Source organism: Medicago sativa, chromosome 1, assembly GCF_051527215.1.
Source record: "Medicago sativa cultivar Bolivia chromosome 1, Bolivia_mono, whole genome shotgun sequence".
NCBI lineage: Eukaryota > Viridiplantae > Streptophyta > Magnoliopsida > Fabales > Fabaceae > Medicago > Medicago sativa.
In genome coordinates this window covers 82,859,089-82,880,646 of record NC_140749.1, presented here as the reverse complement: position 1 = coordinate 82,880,646, position 21,558 = coordinate 82,859,089, and the positions used below count along the sequence as shown (strand labels likewise).

The 21,558-nt window shown below is 31.4% G+C and overlaps 2 protein-coding genes across 3 annotated transcripts; one reads left to right on the top strand and one right to left on the bottom strand.

Moving 5' to 3' along the window:
* Positions 1 to 1,489: 1,489 nt before the first annotated feature.
* Positions 1,490 to 21,310, bottom strand: LOC146958203 (DNAse I-like superfamily protein). 2 transcript variants are annotated; one of them, XM_085739775.1, is made up of 12 exons: positions 21,171 to 21,310; positions 6,210 to 6,260; positions 5,841 to 5,964; positions 5,515 to 5,577; positions 5,143 to 5,215; positions 4,943 to 5,047; positions 3,681 to 4,587; positions 3,345 to 3,529; positions 2,938 to 3,046; positions 2,377 to 2,516; positions 1,916 to 2,144; positions 1,490 to 1,825 (listed from the first exon to the last, which is right to left on the bottom strand). In XM_085739775.1, exons 2-11 carry the CDS (start codon positions 6,252 to 6,254, stop codon positions 1,925 to 1,927), a joined length of 1,971 nt encoding a protein of 656 aa, XP_085595901.1. In that variant the 5' UTR covers positions 6,255 to 6,260; positions 21,171 to 21,310; the 3' UTR covers positions 1,490 to 1,825; positions 1,916 to 1,924. The 2 variants fall into 2 exon arrangements, with proteins under 2 accessions (XP_085595901.1, XP_085595902.1); XM_085739776.1 differs by lacking the exon at positions 21,171 to 21,310 and adding an exon at positions 6,349 to 6,497.
* LOC146958204 (uncharacterized) lies at positions 15,971 to 17,140 on the top strand. The gene has a single exon (XM_085739777.1). It carries the CDS (start codon positions 15,971 to 15,973, stop codon positions 17,006 to 17,008), a length of 1,038 nt encoding a protein of 345 aa, XP_085595903.1. The 3' UTR covers positions 17,009 to 17,140.
* Positions 21,311 to 21,558: the final 248 nt, after the last annotated feature.

Below are 21,558 nucleotides of genomic sequence, written 5' to 3'. Positions count from 1 at the left end.
TAAAAAATATCTAATAGAAAAACATTTTTAATATTGATATTTAAAAAAGGGTTGAGTTTGAAAAAATTCATCATTTCAACTTTCTTATATCGGTATATATACAAAAAATTCCATTAGATATAGGCACATGAAATCCTCAATGAGTATAATGCAAATATTTAATAAAAATTTGCATAGAAAATAAAAAGTTATTTTATATAAACACTATATGCTCAAAGGAGCCACCTCCAAAAGGTATCAATAATATCATCAACTATATGCTCAATCTTGGGGTTTCGCCAGACAAAATAATTTCTCCCCGCCTTTGATATTTTTCAAACGCTTGTTTGCCAAATTAATATTAGCCCTTTCCAATGTTTAGAATTTGAATAAGGTGGAGAGAGAGAGAGATTTCCAAAAAAAAATTGGTTCTTTTCTATTTTTTGGTCGGGTAGCCTATAATTCACTTTTTTTTAATGTGAATAAGACTATGTTTGATAAAAAATAATGGATAGGTGATAGTTTATAATTGATGATTGATGGCTGATAGAAGAATATATAGTTCGAACCCCGGCCACCACCAAAAAATATATATAAACGATTTATCATCCGTTGAATTTATAAAAATTTAATGTTGTTTTGCAAACTTTTGTCTGTGTTTATGTGTTTTAAAATCAACGTGACTGGCATAGGATAACCAGATTAGAAAAGATGTGAAATCGAAGGCTTTCAAGCAAACTGTTCATAAGAACAAAAGGGGAGAACTACTCAGATTTAACTCCATAATTCAAAGTGCTTTATAAAATAATATATGGATGCATTCTACTTTCCAAGAACACTTCTCTTCCAAAAAAAAAAATCAATCTTCCTCAAATGATATTTGATTCTATGAAGAAAGCTTTTAGGCGTTCTAGAGTGGATTGAATCACGAAAATCAGATCGTAAAATGTTAGATCACGAGGGTTCATCCACATTGGCTGAAGAGCAACACACGAGTAAGTTGACACCACACTTTAACTTAAAACCTTAATGCATTGGGTTTATGAATGTTCTCACTTACAAAATGTTCAACCTCCACTTTTCTAAGCAACGTGAGATTTTTAAATCACATTTACTACACAGCAATCCCCCCCGTGAAGTGCGAGTACATCAATTCACCATGCTCCCCCTCATGCGGAAGCACATAAACTTGCACTTGTACAGCTGTTGTCACTGCTCAACGGAAACCCTTGCCTGGACACATCTTGCTAGGAAGACTTTCGACATAAGGAACCGATCGAACTCTTTGTTGAACCACGACTCTGATACCATTGTTGGATCACGAGGGGAGCCTAGGGAACCACACAAATGAGTTGGTGTTGTGAATATGAATTTCATGAGCACGTGGAAAGAGACATACAAAGAATCTCCTTAAATATTTCGAGTCTTCCTTTGTTTAATTTTGGAATTACCATAATTTTCTTTGAATATTAAATTTCATGATAAGAGCATATAATTGGAAGAATTGTAATTGAGGAAATTGAATTCCTATATTTGATTTAATTTACAACTATGGAGTGGTATTTGAATCATCACTTGGAAATTCACATGGATCAGATCATTATAGTCAATACACACAAAGCCAATCTATCAACTAGGTTTTAAATCCTGTTCATAAAATACCATATGTACAAATCATACAGTCATTTTCTCTATAAGAATTTACTTAATACATAAGAAATATCAAATGAAGAAACTTATTACTAATATCTAGTATTGACTGTGTGAATTTGAGAAGTTGCAATAGCTAGCATTTTGCTCCTTCAAATTCAGTAAATAATATACTTCATTCAGAAATTCGTATATCCTGCACCGAAAGTAAAGGTTACGGAAAAGTTAATTAATACTACTATTGTTTTTCTATGTTTGAAAAATCTCATATAACATAAACATTCACCTGTCCAGATTATGTTGCTAAATTCCAAGTGCCGAAACTTGTCATGACTTCTTCATTTTCGATCTCTGCATCGGTGTAATTAAGTGCTCGCTGTAGCTTCTTTGGATTGAACACCTCAACCTCTGCCATATATGTGGCAGTCACGGGTCTATGGTCTGAAAATTTAAGTTCACTCCTTTTGTAACTCAGTAATCTCATTCCATTTCCATGTGATAGAATACGATCGCACCTATAAGGTAATTGCAAACATTAAAAAGAAAATTCATTTATAAATAATCATGTATAGTATAATCACACATATACACGAACACACACAGCAGTATTAATATTATTAATAGTTCATTTTACTAAGAACAATTTGGTTTATGAGTATGATAAAAAAATGGTAAATTAATACATGAATAAATGCATATAAAACACAAATTGAAGCAGAATCTCTGTTGAAGCAAACTAAAGCATACCATGCTGGTGTACGCCTCGCAACCTTTGGGTCCTCTCCAATGTACTTGTCTGAATTAATCTCGTACTTATAGGTTGGTGGGAAGTTTAACGCACCTTCTGACCATCCATCAAAAACACCTTTCTCTAATTCTTTCACAAGCTGTCATAGTAAGATGTCAATATATACCCTTTTAACTTGAGTTCAAAATCTATATCATGAAATCAAAATGAATAAGGATATAAATATCATGAAACCCTAAACCCTTAAACACGATTATCTATGTTACAAAATGGATATAAATATCAACATAAAGTTTTATTTACTCGAGTAGTTTCTACATAAGTTGTTATTCAAGTGATGCTCTTAACTTGTAGTATTTCAATTAATGAATTGCAAGTTTACGATGAAATGATGTCGATGAATTTACTGAGTGACGGAACATATATTTCTTAATGGATTTTGCTTATTACTCCTCAGAAATAAGACATCAATAATCACATGAATTGTGCTCCAGAGGAAGGTGTTAATGCGGTACACTTGATAGTATCAAGTTGATACATCTAATGGAAGGGTATATTACCTGGTCTCTCTCAACCAATTTTGACCAATGCTTTTTTGAGATAAGATCTCTTGTTTTATCATATGGCAAGCTGATACGGTAATTCAGATCACCGAACCAAATTATTCTTCTGCAAATAAATTAGAATTTGATTAAATGATTATAATTTTTTCAAACAGAGCCAGTGAATACAGAATTTCAGCAGCCAAGCAGAAACAGAATTTGCAGATTAATTTACTTCAATAGAAGGTTCTAATTTAATCATATAGAAGGATAAAAAAAAATGTTCAAGTTAAATTCTAGCCATGTAAATTCAAGACATTGTTTTTATATATTACCTTAATTTTAATCAAAAGGCATTAGCATATAATTCAAGGAGTAAAATTAAATTAACATATTTGAATGTGGTATGTAAAACATGAACTCACTCATGATCCAAGATACTTTTGGGAAGTCCAAAATCAGAAAGTGAATAAAAATGGGTCCTCTGATGTATTTCACGAACATCAGCATTTCGTTTGATTTCATCGGCTTCCTTTTCACCTGCCGTAAGGTGGGTGCATATAAAGCAAAAAAGCGTCTGATAAATAGACATGCTGACAGATATTGATCCCTGAAAAATATAAATAAAATAAGTTTCTCATCATTGATAACATTTCTCATATATGTTATCATTCTCAATTTCTCATATGAATATGTTAATGACAATGTAATGACCAAAAACTACAAACTCTAGGGAAAATTTCAAAGGAAGTGAAAGAGACCTTGTTACCAATATAGCCCATAACACCAACACCAACAGTTGAAACCTTCATGTTCTGAATATGTTTCCGCAGGCTCCTTCGAACCCATACCGTGATGAAAATACCAACCATCTGCTTGCTCACTATCTTCACATACGACGATCTTGTTTTCCTCTTCATCAAAGCTTCAAGATCAATATCAGCCAGTAAATCTATAGCATCTGTTTTTGATTTGAAAGAATCACAGGCTCTAAATGACTTTGTCTTATTAAACGATTTAACCGGTTTAAAAGAAGTTGGTCTCTCCAATACTTTCTGAGGCAACAAATGTAATGGTGGCTCTGGCCAGCTCAAACCAATTCTTTCAGTCCCACTAACCATTCTAGATAGCTTACTAATCTGTTGAGAAGAAGTCGTTTCATTGTTTTCCGATGAATCTTTTTCAGTCCCATTAATCATTCTAGATAGCTTACTAATCTGTTGAGAAGAAGTTGTTTCATTGTTTTCCGATGAATCTTCCTCGCGGAAATGATTTAGCCTATTCAACCTTCTTTGATAAGATAACTGATTCTGTAGATCGTTCTCAGCTATATCAGAAGCATTTGAATCCTTCAAACTAATATTCAGTGCTTCATCTATGATTGGTTTATCTGTGACTCCAAATAAATTATGTTCTTCACCTAAAGGATGAATCTCCTCACCAATATCACTATCGCTTTCTAATAGAATTTCTTCTTCTATATCTGGTGCATCATCTGATGGTTTAAACTTTGATGGAGATGGAGGATCACTAAAGGATTTTATCTTTGAAGGTTTTGATCGAACTCTATTCAGAGCTTCTCGAATTAAGTTTTCCCATTTCGGTACTGGACGAGTATCTACAGCAACAAAAATGTTACTCGTGTTTAAAGGTACAATCTCTTGAAGACTGCAATTGCAAAGTGCAAAGAAACTTTTTAGTCAAACAAATCAGACAAACCACCAAGTGTATATAAAAACACTTTTGATACACAGTCAGTGCAGAAAATTTTATACTATCAAATCAGAAACAATCATACGTGTGACTTTAGAAGCAAATTATGATTAAAGTCAAACATTTTTCATGTTCAGACAATGACAATTGATCGACAGTGTAAAGAATCTTTACACTGAACGTGCATGTGAATCAAATCCATAAAAAAAAAAAAAAGTGATTATGCAAGAAAATGTATTAAAAGTGATTTCAAAATGGCCTTATATTTGAGTGTATATGCAATAGTGAGAAAATTTAGTGTGAAACTTACCCAAGGACATAGATATCAGCTGGATGGTTAATGTCTAGCCAATCATCAATATCAAAGTCATTAGGTGGAAGTTTTCCTCCAACATTCCATGTCCCAACACATACTCTAATAGAAAAGTATACAGCAGAATTCAGATATGAGAGGCTTGTGAGAAATAACAAAAACAAACTATGCTTTCTAAGACAAGAGCAGTTCCTAACCTCAGTTCCTTCTTGTTTATATATTGAGACCTTACAGTCAATGACTTTTGCCTCCTTAAGCCTGGGAGAAATTCTGCAGTTCATTTGAAATTATTCAGAGTTCATGCTTTTATTGCTGCAAATACTTATTTGATTTTGATATGTATTTTAGCTCTCAAAAGTCGAATATGAGGTTCCATTTTTCGATTTAAATTTAGGGAATCCACAAATTTTGAATGGCCTAATACAGGAAAAATTGTCAAAACTAACGAGTGCTAGTTTCAAAACTATAATGATGTATCACCATCCAACGGCATTATACTAGTCTTGAAATTAAGACAAAATCAGTAAAACTTGTCTGTTATCATTTCATATATGAAAGAAAATAGTCACCATCTGATTCAGCCGGAGCTTCATCCTCTCTCCTGTCCCTAATCCGTGACCGGCTTCCCCACTCTGCACAATACACCCAAATAAAATTGAGACAGATCACAGAAAAAACCAAACTGAACCAGAATCATCATTCATCACACACAAGACATGGTTTCTAAGATCTCAAATCAATCACAAATCTGAATTTTCAGATCATTAGTTAGAAACAAACCATAATCCTCAATTTCCAAATCTTCAAATGAATAGTCGTCTGCTAATGACACGGTGACAAAATTTCACACCAATGTTTTATTAATTACAATAGAAACATCACTAAATAGACTAACCTTCATTGTCTGAATCAGTTTCAGGATCATCATCATCATCATCATCAGGGTCGGTGCTGTAATCATCAGACTCCTTCCTTTTAATGTTAAGCCATTTGCGCATGACCATTGTTGCCCATAAATTCTATAAACAAAGACCAAGCCAGAAAATATACACTTCAGCTCAATTTCACTGCAATTTGCCTCAGTTTCCAAATACTCACAAACACCAACTTGCACAAATCAAGTCCCACATAGATTATAGATAAGGTCCGACTAGAATTTATAAAGAAATACACTCATCCTCTTACAAGCCGGTTTTGTAAGGATGAGTTAGGCCGGTATCCAGTATAAAAATAAGCCATGCAAGGCTGAACAAAGAAAGAGTACCTGTTGTTGCTTGTTGGCTGTGTGCTTCTGCTGCTGCTGCTTCATCACTGTCTGAAATCAGAATGAGAGAATGAAATTTTGAAACTGAAGCAAAAGAAGGAAAAAGAACAAGAACAAGCAAAAGAAGGAAAGTTCCGACAGTATTTGAAGATGCAAACAAAACAAAAATGAGTTTGTTTGTCTTATTGTTATGAAGCCTTTTTTTTCCTTGTATGGAATTTAAATTAATATCTATGAAGCATTTTGAAGATATCTTGTAAGTTTAGATTTTCTATAATGGATTCACATGCAAATATTTGAATGGACCTAGCAGATATAATAAAATACAGAAATTCAATACTCAAATTAATGATTGCGATGTTAATAATTTTTCAAATTCATAGTTATCAACCACTCTGTTTTATCCTCCAAATTACTATACTTCTTTGATTAATTTATTACCAATTAGTGCAAACCAATTAAATGGCTTTAACATATTATTACTAATTAGAAGGCAATAAGTGGGTCCATGGCTATAATCACGGGTCGACACAAATTGTGTTCTTCTTTGATTTTGCATTGATCAAAATTGATTTTTAATTTTATCAAAAACAATGATTTTGAATGAATTGATTGTGTAAAATTAATTTTAATTAAAAAAATTAATCGAATAAATACATATTAGATCATAAAAATTACATTTTAACTAAAATACTACAAATCATAACTACATGTAATTACATCATCAAAAACATGTTAAAACTAAAAGTCGTCCAAAATCACTTATGGCTCACAGTAGTATGAAACCAAAGACACCGTGAAAGGCCAAAATTACTAAATTAATTAATAATCATAGTTTTTTTGACAAAAATTAATTAATGAAACATAGAAGAAATCTGGACTATATGAAAAATAATAATGAAACATGTCATATGGGGTGGGGGATTTCTTCTTGTCTCCATTTTCTTTACACCGCCAATTCTACACACACAAAATTCCTATGCAAGGACAAATTAAGGTCGGCAATTAAATACTGACGTCAACCAACAGTCTTAATTTTTTTTTTTTTTAAGAATACAGACTTTTTTTATATAGCCTAATAATTCCTTTCCTGCATGTGATTGGTTCCTGTTGCTTTATGCAACTTTTCACTACCATACAATAAAATACCTTTTTGTACATTATCATAATACAGACGATCTAAAGTCAGTAAGAAATAAATAAAAATCGAACATTGAATTATGTCCATACCCCCAAACATCTTCAATGAGAAAAATATTAGGACGTCACAGTTATTTGGACATAGCATATTATTTATAGACAAATACGTAATTGGTTGTGTGCACCGTATGTTGGCCTAAGAATTGTTCACTCAACATGTGGATTTGTACTAGAAAAAAATGAATTTTATTGTTACTAATTTGTTACAATATTCTTTACAATCTATATTATTTTTTCCTTTACTCCATATTGTTGATTGTTGAACAACCTACTAAGGAGACGTTAAGGGGTGATATTGATAAGCATAACCCCACAACTAGGGTGGGATTTAGCCTGGGACACTATAGTTGTTTCCCATGATGGGAAACTTCAATTTTAAATGACAGGTGGCTGTTTCCACCGGTAGAGTAAAAAAAAAGAAAAACTAAAAATTTGTTTTATATTATTTTCTTTACCTTTACTAACTATTCTCCCTTTTATTACTACAACACCAACAAAGGAAAAAAAATTCAGACTCTGTTTCCTCCCTTCAATACGTTGAGCTTCTTCATACAAAGCTTTGTTCATAGTAATCACAGCAAATTACCAAAAAAATCAAAACTTGTCTCACAAACCTTCTTCACCGCAACGCAACATTCTCGATCTCGACAGTGGCAAGAACATCTCAGATCTAGACCCATATCGTTTGCTTCATAGTTTTTATCTCATCTTCCATCAATTTGTTTATAGCAGAAATTTTAACATCAACATCTTTCTTCAATTCATCAATCATAGCATCATATGTCAAGACCAAGCTATCAATTTCATCTCTCATACATATCTTCCTCTCATCAGAACTACTCACGCCGACTGAACTCGTTGCCGCAGCTTCCAAAAATTTCAATGTACCATCCTCATATCCGATAGGTTCACACCAGCGAAAGAGACCGCATTTCTTCTCCTCTGATTCCTCCTTGCAGCAATAGAATAGCCTGTTAGGAAGATGATGCCATTAAAACCTCTATGTTCAGTACTTGTTGTTGGCGTATTTGATCCATTTCACTCTGGATCGCAGATTCGATTAAGAAGATGCCATTAAAACCTATTTGCTACAACAATACAGAACAAGAACTGGAAAATAAGATAATCTGCAGATATGCATACAACAAGAACTGGATAATATGAGTTTGTTGTTCAGCAGAATGACCTCTATGTTCAGTACTATAATTGTAATGACCTCTATGAAAATGAATTAAGTTTTATTTGAAATTAAAATTGAAATTTTCGCATTACAGCCTTGCAGGTAAATCCTGAACTGATGCCTATAATATTCGCATTACAATTAAAATGAATTAAATTTTAATTGAAACATGTGGTTAAATACTTAGATGTTAATCCTAAATTGATGCCTATAATTTTTTTTAAACAGACTTAATATGTTTTATTAAAAATAAAAATCAGAATACAAATACATGACGTACATTGCATTAGAGGAGGTAAACCCCCCCTAATTTTCCAAAAATACTAAGTGGTTTAATATTGTGTACTACAACAATAGTTACAGTCCAATGTGTATATAATTTTATATAAACAAATTAATTTACGACACCCATATTTAATGTCAACAACATTTTTTTTAAAGAACAAAATTAATTTTATGTCACATAGAACAGTACACGTGATTTAATTTTATGCCACACGTTACTTATAGTTTTAATCAAATTTAGAAAATTATCACTTCCTTTCATTTTCTAATTCAATTTAATGTGGCAGCATTCTAATACCATGGGGTTTATTTAGTCCGGAAATTTTGAGTTATAAACAATAAGCCCAAACCAAATTGCTAAGGCCCGTTAATTTTTACAAAAAAAAAGACAACAAACAAATGCTATAATATTATTTAATTAGTTGGTGGGGCCGGATTTTTTTTTACACAACAAGTTGCAACAAGTTGCAAGTCTTTCATCCCAACCATCCAAATAAAATAATATTAAATCAATGGTTGTTGTGCAACTTTCCCATCATGGGAAAAAACTCCACTTTCCCATACTAAATTCCACCCACAACTAGTCCTATAAGAAAGCGTTGATCATGTGTATCACACACATCACGACCATTGGTCCCCAGCATTCAATGAAGGTACCCCATTCTGGCCCAAAAGAGGTTTAGGTGAAATTCACGTATCTTTAAGAAAAATGATATTTATAGAACTATTTAATGATAACAATTATTTCTCATATTTACATCATATGTTTACTCTCTTTCCTTCTTTTTCTCTTTCTAATGTTGTTGACTGGTAAAAAAAAATTTGTCCCAAGAATTGTCATCAAATTGTTGTACAAAAATTCATTAAAGCATCCTCAATGGTAGTTCCCTAACAAGGACTCCTTAAATGGACCCCACGTGACACATCACTTATTTATAATTTTTTAATAAAAGTACCCATTAAGGACTCAATGACTCCAATGACAATACAATAAAGACTCCAATGAAAAGTACTTAAATATGTCTCACTATCTTTACATCATTAAACAAAAATAATTTATATATTACTCCTTTTTACAAGTGGGACCAAGTAGTACACATTTTATTACTCCTTTATGCAAGTGGGACCAAGTAGTACACATTTTATTACTTTTTTAAACGTGGGACCCGTTAGTTACTCAGGAGAGAGAGGGTCCTTATATAGTTGTCCGTTCCTTAACGGGGACTCATTTTTTCTTCCTCCAATGGAGGGTCCTAAACGGGGAGTGGTCCTTATTAAGTAAAGACCCCCATTGAAAATGCTTAGAAACATGAACAGAGAATATGTGAATCTCTCTGGCTCTCTTTCTCTCTCTCATGCTAACTACCGTCTCATCCATGATAAAATATAAGTCAAGTGGGTTTAACGCATTTTAACAGCTCTATTAGAGGTGCATGATACGATAAAGTTCATAAACATTAGTTTTTTTTTAACAATTCATAAATATTAGTTAAGAATACTAATATAGAAAATTCGAGTTGAAAAGTGGTAAAAAAAAATGATATGTTCAACTTTTTAAAAGTCAAAAAATTGTTATTTTCAATCAAAATATTCTACTTTTTACTTTTTAACTAGTGTCTCGAGGCACTAGTTAGCATAATTTTTTTTATATCTTGCCGGTTCATATAGGATATGATAGTTTATCCTCTTGGACCATCCCCCATGTGGGCCACACCAATCATATCTAAATTTTTTTACATAAACATAGCCAAAAACTTTAAACTAGTGCAGTACATTTGATGCACAACGTGAATGGCCTACATGCATTTGATAGCACAGAGAGAATTGTTACACCTTTGCCTCAATTTGATCACTTATTTATATTATAGTTTGACTTTGTAAGCTTGCAATGTAGCCGATGTGGGGATTTAGTAGCTATATATGTTTTACAGAGCACATGCAGAATATGTATAGAGTCAACTAAGTAACAAGTTGAATGGTCAGTGGCTAAATGATCGTCTTGTAACGTATATAGAAAGAAATGTTCTTAGAACAATTTGTAACGATGCAATTTACTTCATTTTCAACAAATGAAAAATAGAGTTTTTTTTGTAATTTTGGTTGTTACAATAATTTTTAATATTATTTCTTATTAAATTTAGTTTTATTTAATTATTTGACAAAAATATTGTGTCTCACAAATATTGTAGGTCCAGGTCCGCCCCTAGTTGAAGATAATGAATGTTATTAAATACTACTCCCTCCGTTTCAAAATGAGTGTCGTTTTAGGTGTTTACACACATATTAAGAAATGCAATGATTAAGAGAAAAAGAATGGTTATTTTACCAAATTATCCTTATTAACTATTGGTTAGTTTTAAAAGTAATACTTTGGAAGTCGTGTGCAGAGTATTAATTGGAGGGTACAATTGAAAAGAAAAAGTTATTATTGCATTGGAAACTGAAAGCGACACTCATTTTGAAAAAAAAAATTTTAGCTAAAGCGACACTCATTTTGAAACGGAAGGAGTACTATTAAAAAATTATATATAAATAATGTGTAAACGTATGACTTATTTAAATATTCGACGATAAATTTTTCCATTGTGGATGTTGTTATAATTCTCATGTTTACTAAACGGACTCTAAGGCTCTGTTTGGTAAAATTAGCTGATAGCTGATAAGCTAGTCGAAGTGTTTGGTAAAATTAGCTGATAGCTTTTGCTTTGAATAATAAGGGTAAATATGGAAGAAAAAATGAGAAGCTAAAAGTTATAAGCTCAAAAGCTGCTTGAAGTAGCTTCTGAAAAATAGTTTATAAGCTCCTGAAATAAGCTATAAGCTCGTTGTACCAAACAGAGCTAAATTGTTACCAAACAGAGTTTTTTTTATCAAATAAACTTATAAGCTAAAAGCTCTTTTTTTGGGTTTACCAAACAGAGCCTAAATATCATAAATTGGACTGATATTTTTAGACAACACAAGGTTAATTCAAACATGAATGCATATGAATGACGGTGATATGACATAGACGCTGTTCCCCAAATAAAAATCGACATGTCATTTTTTTAATATACAAAAATACAAGAAGAAGTCTGTCTTTCTTTCTCTTTCAAAAAAGTTTGTCTTTCTTTTTTGTTTTAGTACAAAGCGTAGTCATTCTTTACCGAACACAATATAAATCAGCTAATAGTTTGTTTTTTTTTAATTAAATCAGCTCATCTAAATTAATATTGGAGAGAATTAAATGTGAGACTTTAAAGAAGATCATACCCCAAAATTCTAAGTCAACACCATCAACCCAATCCAAATGGATTGTACAGCTAATAGTTTGTTAAAAAGTGATTGTGATTGTGATTGTGATTGTGTTTGTTGTAAAAAAAAATATTGAGTTTGTTTTGCCCTATTTGGTATTGAGAAAGCTCAACACACGACAGGCTTATCCATTTCTCACATCTATGTGGCGAAATATATAACCATGTAAGACGTAAAGAAATATTCACATCTTTAATGTCGGTGATGGATAGAAAAGAGCAATAGAGCATCCACGGTTGAAATCTAAATGGTTTCGTTTGTATGCAACACTAATTTATTTATATTTGGTCAAATAAAGTAGTAGTTAAATTCATACATTATAAATGTGAAAAAAAAAAGGAGAATTTAGGTTTAAATTCCAACTTATGTATAATAATTTCCCTAAAAAAAACTTATGTATATTAATATCCATAAAACTATCAATCGAACAGCACATGCATGAGATATACATCACCACTAATTTAACACATTAAATTTACTAAATGGATTATAGCAATATTTTGTTTACAAGACAATGTTTTATTTTGTATCATTATATTTTAACAAAATTTATCTATTTTAATATTTTAATGTAATAGGTTTTGCAAAACTGTTAAGAGATAGATAATACCTCCTTAAGAGAGATCACACTTCTATAGCCACTCTTCTTCATAGAATATGAACACCAAAATTTAAAATTCCACAAGTGAGATGTCTATATTTAAATTGGGTTAAATATGTTTTTGGTCCCTATAAATATACCAATTTTTCGTTTTAGTCCCTTTAAAAAATTTCTTCAACTTTTAGTCCCTATAAAATTTTCAACCAACACTTTTGGTCCCTATTATTAAGTAAATTTTTGTATTTTTTAATGAAATTGTGCATAAATGTATAGAATATTGTAAAAATCACTCCAAAAAATAATTAGATTTTTTTAACAAAACATAAATTAAATATGATTTTTTTACCACCAAACATATAAAAATTCATATTTAATTCATGTTTTGGTAAAAAAAATTAATTTTTTTTGTGATAGATCTCTATAATATTATAAATTTTTCTGAAAAATTTTATTCAAAAATATGAATTCTACATATGAGTTTACTTTAAAAGAGAGACCAAAAGTGAAGATGGAAAATTTTTGGAGGACTAAAAGTTGAAGAAAATTTTTAGATGGACTAAAACGAAAAGTTGACATATTTATAAGGACCAAAAACATATTTAATCTTATTTAATTTGATGATAAATAGATTAAACATATATCATTATGGAAACTATAAGTATTCATTTTTAGTGTTAGTCCTTCAATGCGTCATAGCAATTTAAATTCGATCACAAGATTGATATAGTCCGATCATGAATTATTGTATAAAAAATTGTACATTATATACCTTTTATAGGTAGCCATGTTGTTTATTTAATGGAGCTTTTTATTTAATGATATGATGTTCCACTTAAACATATTTCCACTCATAAAGTTGAGGCTCCCTAAAGTAAACACTATAAATAAAATCCAATTATAAATCTCGTAACGAACTTTAATTGATCGAGAAAGTCCAACCCACTTAAACCTATAATGTTCATTTCTATGAGATGAGATAGACAAAACCAAATAGTACCTTTTATCTCGATTCCTTATTTTATCGGTTTAACTTCAATACGATTAGTATATGTTTCCGTCAACAACAAAAATCTAGTATATACTCTTTCGAAATAAATAAAAAATTTAGTATATGTTTCCCATTAATTAAGTCTGGCAGTATCCTTTTAGGGCTTTTGCACTTTATCATTTTTCTATACGCATCTTATTTCTTGAAGTCTTTTCCAGTTATATTTACAGCAACGTCCGTATGTCCGTTATTCTTATTGCGTTAATTCATATAAATTATAAACGGTAGTTCTGATAAAAAAAAATTACTTAAAATTATTTTGATTAAAAGTATTGGTATTTGATATTTTGTATTTTAATATTATAACAAACTATACTTATATTTTTCAATGATACCAACCATATAATATAAATTCTTATATTTTTGAATGACACCAACAAAATAACATTATGATGGTCAAATTTGCTTAAGGTTATAATTGGAAGGAGAAAAAATTATCTCAAAACAATAATATACTTTCTTTATACATAGTATAGATATATGATACTCCTTCATAATTATATATGGGATTTATCAACAACAAAAAAAAAAAGAATTATATATGGGATTCTTTTTTTACAAATAGATTGGGGATATTTTCATAATTGGTTATACTTACGAATTGTTGGATGAGATAAAGTTAGAGTTTTCGCTTACAACCTTAAAATCCCAAAAGACAAATAGTCAACCAAACTATACATTCATACAAACCCAAGACTGGAAAATTCTCCAACACAAAAGCAATAATACATTAACAATAAAAAAGTTAGAAGTTAAAACTTTTTTATAATGCAAACATTTATAATAAATTTTGTGCATGATTTAGCTAATTGATTAAACACAAACATATGTTCGGTATGTGAATGTTTTGAGTATGATTTTTATAATAAATTGTTATTAATATATGAAACTATTTTTATTTTTTAATAGATATAAGGCTAAATTACACAAAATGTCCTTTAAGTTTGAGGTTTGTAACAAATTGGTCTCATCTAGATTGGATAATTGATAAGGATTTAAGTTTTTTTTTTAAAAAAAAAATAAGGATTTAAGTTTAATTTGTCTATTTGGTACAATTCTCTTAATTTATATGGTTAAAATATGTTAAGAATATAAAACAATTGACTGAAATTATTTCTATATTTTTTTAGATTCATTTTTTCACTTTATAGGAGAATTGATTATTATTTGAAAAGACTCAAATTCATTAATTTATTTCATAAGTTCGTTTCAAATGTTTTTCCAAGTGTTTGTTAGCATATTCATTCACCCTTAAACGAAATGACCCTCAAATATTGAGAGAAGGTTTCTTCCCTTATTCTCTTTTTTTAATTTTCTTTTTGAAGGATTCCCTTACTCTATTTAGATCTTAACCATAAATAAAGGGAAATAAAGGTATTCCCTTACTCTTTTTGAAGTTCCTCTTAAACATAAATAAAGGGAAATAAACACTTATATTGTTATGAAATAATTGATGGTGGATGTCCCACCCACCTTCTTTCCATTGCTTTTCCCCCACTATCCCAAATCCCACTATCACTATCCCAAATTATTGCTCCTTTTCTCACTATCTTCATTTCTCTCTTTCTCTCATTTATATTTTCATAACAGTCATCGATCTATATTTTATAACACGTTATCAGCACGATTGTTTCTATAAGAAGTTTACACTACTACTAGGTAGGTTATCTATACTGCTCATGTGTCCTAATTTAGATGATATTTAATACTTAAAATATTTTTCTCATTTTCCAACGTTAATGAACAGTGTTTTTAACGGTAACAATAACGGTTATTTTTACAAAATTCACCTTATAAATACCTCATCTTCATTCATAATTTTTCACATCTCAAAATTTTTACACATACTTACAAAATGGCTAAAAAACCTTTTCATATGCATCTCTCTATTTGTGGTTATTGTGTTCTTCTTCTTTTTCGCCCTTATTGAAGAAATAGGAGAAGATTTTGTAAGATTAGCTATAATTATCGTTTTACCATTATTAGTCTTAGCTTGTTTAATTACTTTTTGTTTTGGTGGAGGCTTAGATTAAAATATTATATTATTATGTTTTTATAATCGTTGCTATTAAATAAAATGATATTTTAATTTTTGTCATAGTATATATGTATATTAAATGTTGATTATGCTCTTCTGTATTTTAGATATAATCATGTCAAACGTTAAGCATCAATTCAAAATTTTAAGCATAACTGGCGACAACTACATAACCTGGAACAACAACTTAATTGAGTATCTTGCATGTGAGGGACTAGACAAGATTCTTGAGGGAGACGATTTGGGAGATGTCCCAGAGGAATTAGCAAAGAAAAAATCAAAAGTAAATCGTATAATCAAGCACCACATCGATGATGGATTACAAACAGAGTATTCAAATGCAAAAGATCCCAAGATCTTATGGGACAAAATTAAAGCAAGATTTGGGCATCAGAAGAAAGTATTATTGCCCTCATTAATGGATCAATGGAACAAATTAAGGTTCCAAGATTATAAAACTGTTGTTGCATATAACTCTGCTATGCATCAAATTATTGCACAATTAGAATTTTGTGGAAAAACTATAACTGAAGTGGAAAAGTTGGAGAAAACATTCTCAACTTTTCATGCATCTCAGGTGGTGTTGCAACAACAATATAGAATGAGGGAATTTACTGAATACTCTGATTTGGTTGCAGCTCTTCTAGTGGCTGAACAAAATAACGAGTTGCTCATTAAAAACCACCAGTTGCGTCCTACAGGAACAATGGCATATCCTGAAATAAACGCCACAACTTTTAATCAAGGGCGTGGTGGTTATAATCGCCAAAGAGGACGTAGTGGCTATGCTCGTTTTGGTGGTCGTGGACGAGGTAGAAATCATGGTCGAAACCATTTTCGTGGTAGAGGTCGTGGAAGAGGTTATATGAATTATAGGCCTCTCAAATATGACCAATCAAACAAAAATCATCAGGGTAAAGGTAAAAACATCCAGGAAGGTCCCTCTAGAAATAATGATGATAGTTGTTATAGATGCGGAAAGAAAGGTCATTGGGCTAAAACATGCAGGACACCAGAGTATCTGTGTAAAAGATACAAAGAATCTGTGGAGGAAAAGGAAAGAGAAGTTAATTTTAATGAGATTGAACCAAAGAATGACACTACCTGTCTTGAAGCTGCTGATTTTGTTGAAGGAGATTTTAATATGGATTAATTAATTTGTTAAAATATATATGTATTTGAATAATGTGTGATATGTATATTTTTAAGAATTTGCATGTTGTGTGACTTGTATAATACATAATATTTTCATGATCTAAATAAAATAGTATTGTTAAATATGTTATATTGTTTTACCCTCTCTTTTCTTTAATCTTATTTTTATTTTAAGAAGGTTAGAAATGGATCCAGACAAAGACATTTGCATTCCAGACAGTGGAACTACTCATACGATCATCAAAAGTAAGAAATATTTCACCAAAATATTCCCTACTAAAGGTGTAATAAACACAATTTCAGGTCCTGCAGATTTAATTGAAGGAACAGGTAATGCTATGTTCATGTTACCAAATGGGACAAAGTTTGTCATTAATAATGCTCTATATTCTCCGAAATCAAAGAGAAATTTGTTGAGTTTTAATGACATATATAGTCAAGGATATGATACTGAAACTACAACCGAAGGTAATATGAAATACATTAATATTATTACTAATGTTTTGGGAAAGAAGAAAACTTTAGAAAAATTACCAAAATTGCCTTCTGGATTACATTATACATATATGCATGAAATTGAATGTAATTTAATGGTAAAAGAAGATCCCAAAACTATGACTTTATGGCATGACCGCTTAGGTCACCCTGGCTCAACAATGATGCGTAAAATAGTTGAAAGTACTCATGGTCATTCATTGAAAGGTTTAAAGCTTACAAGAGAAGATAGACCATGTGAAGCTTGTTCTCTTGGAAAATTAATAACAAAACATTCACCAGGCAAGATTCAGACAGAATTACCTGCATTTCTTGAAAGAATCCAAGGAGATATATGTGGACCCATCCATCCACCGTCAGGACCATTCAGGTACTTTATGGTATTAATTGATGCATCTAGTAGATGGTCACATGTCTGTTTATTGTCAAGTCGTGATATGGCATTTGCAAAATTTCTTGCACAAATAATTAAATTAAGGGCACAATTTCCTGATTATACTATAAAGAAAATTAGACTTGACAATGCCGGTGAATTTTCATCTGAATCATTTAATAATTATTGCATGTCAATTGGAATTACTGTTGAGCATCCTGTTCCTCATGTGCATACACAAAATGGTTTAGCTGAGTCATTAATCAAACGTCTTCAATATATTGCTAGACCTTTAATAATGAGAACTAAGCTTCCAGTTACAGTTTGGGGTCATGCAATTTTACATGCTGCAGCACTCATACGTCTAAGGCCAAGTGCTGACCATAAGCATACCCCTTATCAACTTGCTATTGGTAAGGAACCAAATATTTCTCATTTAAAGATTTTTGGTTGTGCAGTATATGTACCAATAGCTCCACCACAAAGGACAAAAATGGGTCCTCAAAGAAGGTTAGGAATATATGTGGGGTATGAATCACTATCAATTATTAGATATCTTGAACCTTTAACAGGTGATGTTTTTCAGGCAAGATTTGCTGATTGTCATTTTGATGAAACAAATTTTCCAACACTTGGTGGAGAAAATAAACCATTGGAAAATGAAATAACATGATATGTACCACATTTATTACATTTGGATCCATATAATAAATCATGGGAAGAAAATGTAAAGAATATAGTACATTTACAAGGTTTAGCAAATCAACTACCAGATTCATTTACTGATTTGAAAAGGGTGACAAAGTCACATATACCAGCTGTAAATGTCCCAGCTCGGATTGAAATTTCGAAATTGAATGATGTAGCAAGTACATCTAAGGCACGCTTAAAGCGTGGCCGACCTATAGGTTCCAAAGACAAAAATCCCCGAAAAAGAAAAGGAACAGAAAAGGTGAATATGATCGTAAGTGATCTTGAAAAGACACTAGATAGTGATAAATCTGAAAATGAAATGTGTGCTCTCGAAAAGGCACAAGATAATGAAAATGAGATCATTGATAGTGAAACTGAAAATAAGAATGATCTCGAGATTTCAATTAATTATGTTAATACGGGAAATTTGTGGAGCCGAAAAGACATAAATATTGATGAAATATTTTCATTCTCCATTGCATATGAAATTACAAATGAAAATGATGATCCTGAACCCAGATCTGTCAATGAATGTCAAAATAGACATGATTGGAAAAACTGGAAAGATGCAATAGATACTGAATTAAAGTCTCTTAAAAATCGAAAAGTATTTGGGCCTATTGTGGCTATACCTGAAGGAATGAAACCTGTTGGGTATAAGTGGGTTTTTGTAAGAAAACGAAATGAAAAAAATGAAGTTGTAAGATACAAGGCCCGTCTTGTTGCACAAGGTTTTTCCCAACGACCAGGTATTGATTATGAGGTAACATATTCTCCTGTTATGGATACCATTACTTTTCGTTATTTAATTGGTTTATCAGTATTTAATAATCTTGATATGTACCTTATGGATGTTGTTACTGCTTATTTATATGGCTCACTTGATAATGATATATACATGAAAATACCGGAAGGACTTAAGATGCATGATACATCAAAACCAAGAGAAATGTATGCAATTAAGTTGCAAAGATCATTATATGGATTAAAACAATCCGGGCGCATGTGGTACAATAGGCTAAGTGAATATTTGCTTAAAGAAGGCTATGAGAATAATCCAATTTGCCCTTGTGTTTTTATAAGAAAAACAATATCCGGTTTTGTAATAATTGCTGTTTATGTTGATGATTTAAATATCATTGGAACTACTAAAGAAATTAAAGAAGCAAGAGAGTACTTAAAGAAAGAATTTGAAATGAAAGATCTGGGGAAAACTAGGTTTTGCCTTGGTTTACAAATTGAGTATACCAAAAATGGTATATTGGTACATCAATCAAATTATACAGAAAGAGTGTTAAAAAGGTTTAATATGGACAAGGCAAACCCTTTGAGTACTCCAATGATGGGAAGAACACTTAACATTGAAAAGGATCCTTTTAGACCTAAGGAAGATAATGAACAGGATCTTGGCTCTGAAGTACCATATCTAAGTGCCATTGGAGCACTCATGTACCTTGCTAACTGTACAAGACCTGATATAGCTTTTGCAGTGAATTTACTGGCGAGATTCAGCTCATGTCCTACAAAGCGACATTGGAAAGGAATAAAACATATATTTCGATATATTCGAGGTACACCTGATCTTGGTTTGTTTTATTCTAACAATACAAAACCAGTTTTGCTTGGTTATGCAGATGCAGGATATTTGTCGGATCCACATAACGCTAAATCACAAACTGGATATGTATTCACATATGGTGACACTGCAATATCATGGAGATCTCAAAAACAAACGCTTGTAGCAACCTCTTCAAATCATGCTGAAGTAATAGCCCTTCATGAAGCAAGCAAAGAGTGTAGATGGTTACGTTCCGTTTTGCAACATATCCAAGGAGTGTCTGGTTTAACAACTGATAAGAATCCAACAATCTTGTATGAAGACAATGCTGCATGTGTTACTCAAATGAAAGAAGGTTACATCAAAAGTGATAGAACCAAACATATCCCTCCTAAGTTCTTCTCATTCACACAAGAACTTGAAAGAAACAAAGAAGTGAATATTCAATATATCCGTTCGAGTGATAATGTGGCAGACCTCTTCACAAAGGCACTCCCTACATCAGTTTTCAAGAAGCACATACGAAGTATTGGAATGCGTCAGCTTCGAGACCTTTAAAGAAGAACGAGTGTTTGGTTGAGGGGGAGCATAATGTTGCACTCTTTTTCCCTTATTAAGGTTTTTATCCCAAATGGGTTTTTCCTAATAAGGTTTTTAACGAGGCAACATATCTTCGGTGGACATCCAAGGGGGAGTGTTATGAAATAATTGATGGTGGATGTCCCACCCACCTTCTTTCCATTGCTTTTCCCCCACTATCCCAAATCCCACTATCACTATCCCAAATTATTGCTCCTTTTCTCACTATCTTCATTTCTCTCTTTCTCTCATTTATATTTTCATAACAGTCATCGATCTATATTTTATAACATATATGACTTAAATTTTCTTGTCTTATTGAGAAGAGGAAACGTGAAATAAAGTTTTAGATCTTAATCAAATAAACAAAATAAATTAATTAATTATAGAGAAGAGGAGAAATAGAAAAAGGATTATAAGAAGAAAACTAATTAATGATAGTACTGATATGAGATTAATTACCAGATATATGTTCCTTCGTCAGCTGTTGCAACCGTTGCTTGCAAGGACACTTGATTTTGTAGCTATAACAAGAAGATATGTAGTGGATTAGTAGGTATACTGATCAGGAAAACTGACACTTTCTCTCAGTCTCAGTGGCCAATTCATACTACATGTAGAGTTAATATAAATAGCCATGAGGAAAGGGATTGAAGAAGCACCTTTCTACTATCATTTTATTCCAGTTATTGTTATGTTACACGTGGCTTTTGTATGTACACGATGAGTACTCAATGATTGCTAAATATCTAAGGAATATTAACGACAAAGGTAAAAAAATACGTATAGAATTTTGCCAATATGAGAGTCTCTAAAATACTCTTTAAGAATCATAAATTTTAATCAGACA

What these genes read in the sequence shown, in the direction of transcription:
- LOC146958203 (XM_085739775.1), bottom strand. Translation starts at nt 6,254, where the DNA reads ATGAAGCAGCAGCAGCAGAAGCACACAGCCAACAAGCAACAACAG. An exon ending in ATAAACAAGAAGGAACTGAG is followed by an intron (nt 5,048 to 5,142) that starts GTTAGGAACTGC and finishes CTTTTCTATTAG; the next exon opens with AGTATGTGTTGGGACATGGA. An exon ending in AATTGGTTGAGAGAGACCAG is followed by an intron (nt 2,517 to 2,937) that starts GTAATATACCCT and finishes TTACTATGACAG; the next exon opens with CTTGTGAAAGAATTAGAGAA.
- LOC146958204 (XM_085739777.1), top strand. Translation starts at nt 15,971, where the DNA reads ATGTCAAACGTTAAGCATCAATTCAAAATTTTAAGCATAACTGGCGAC.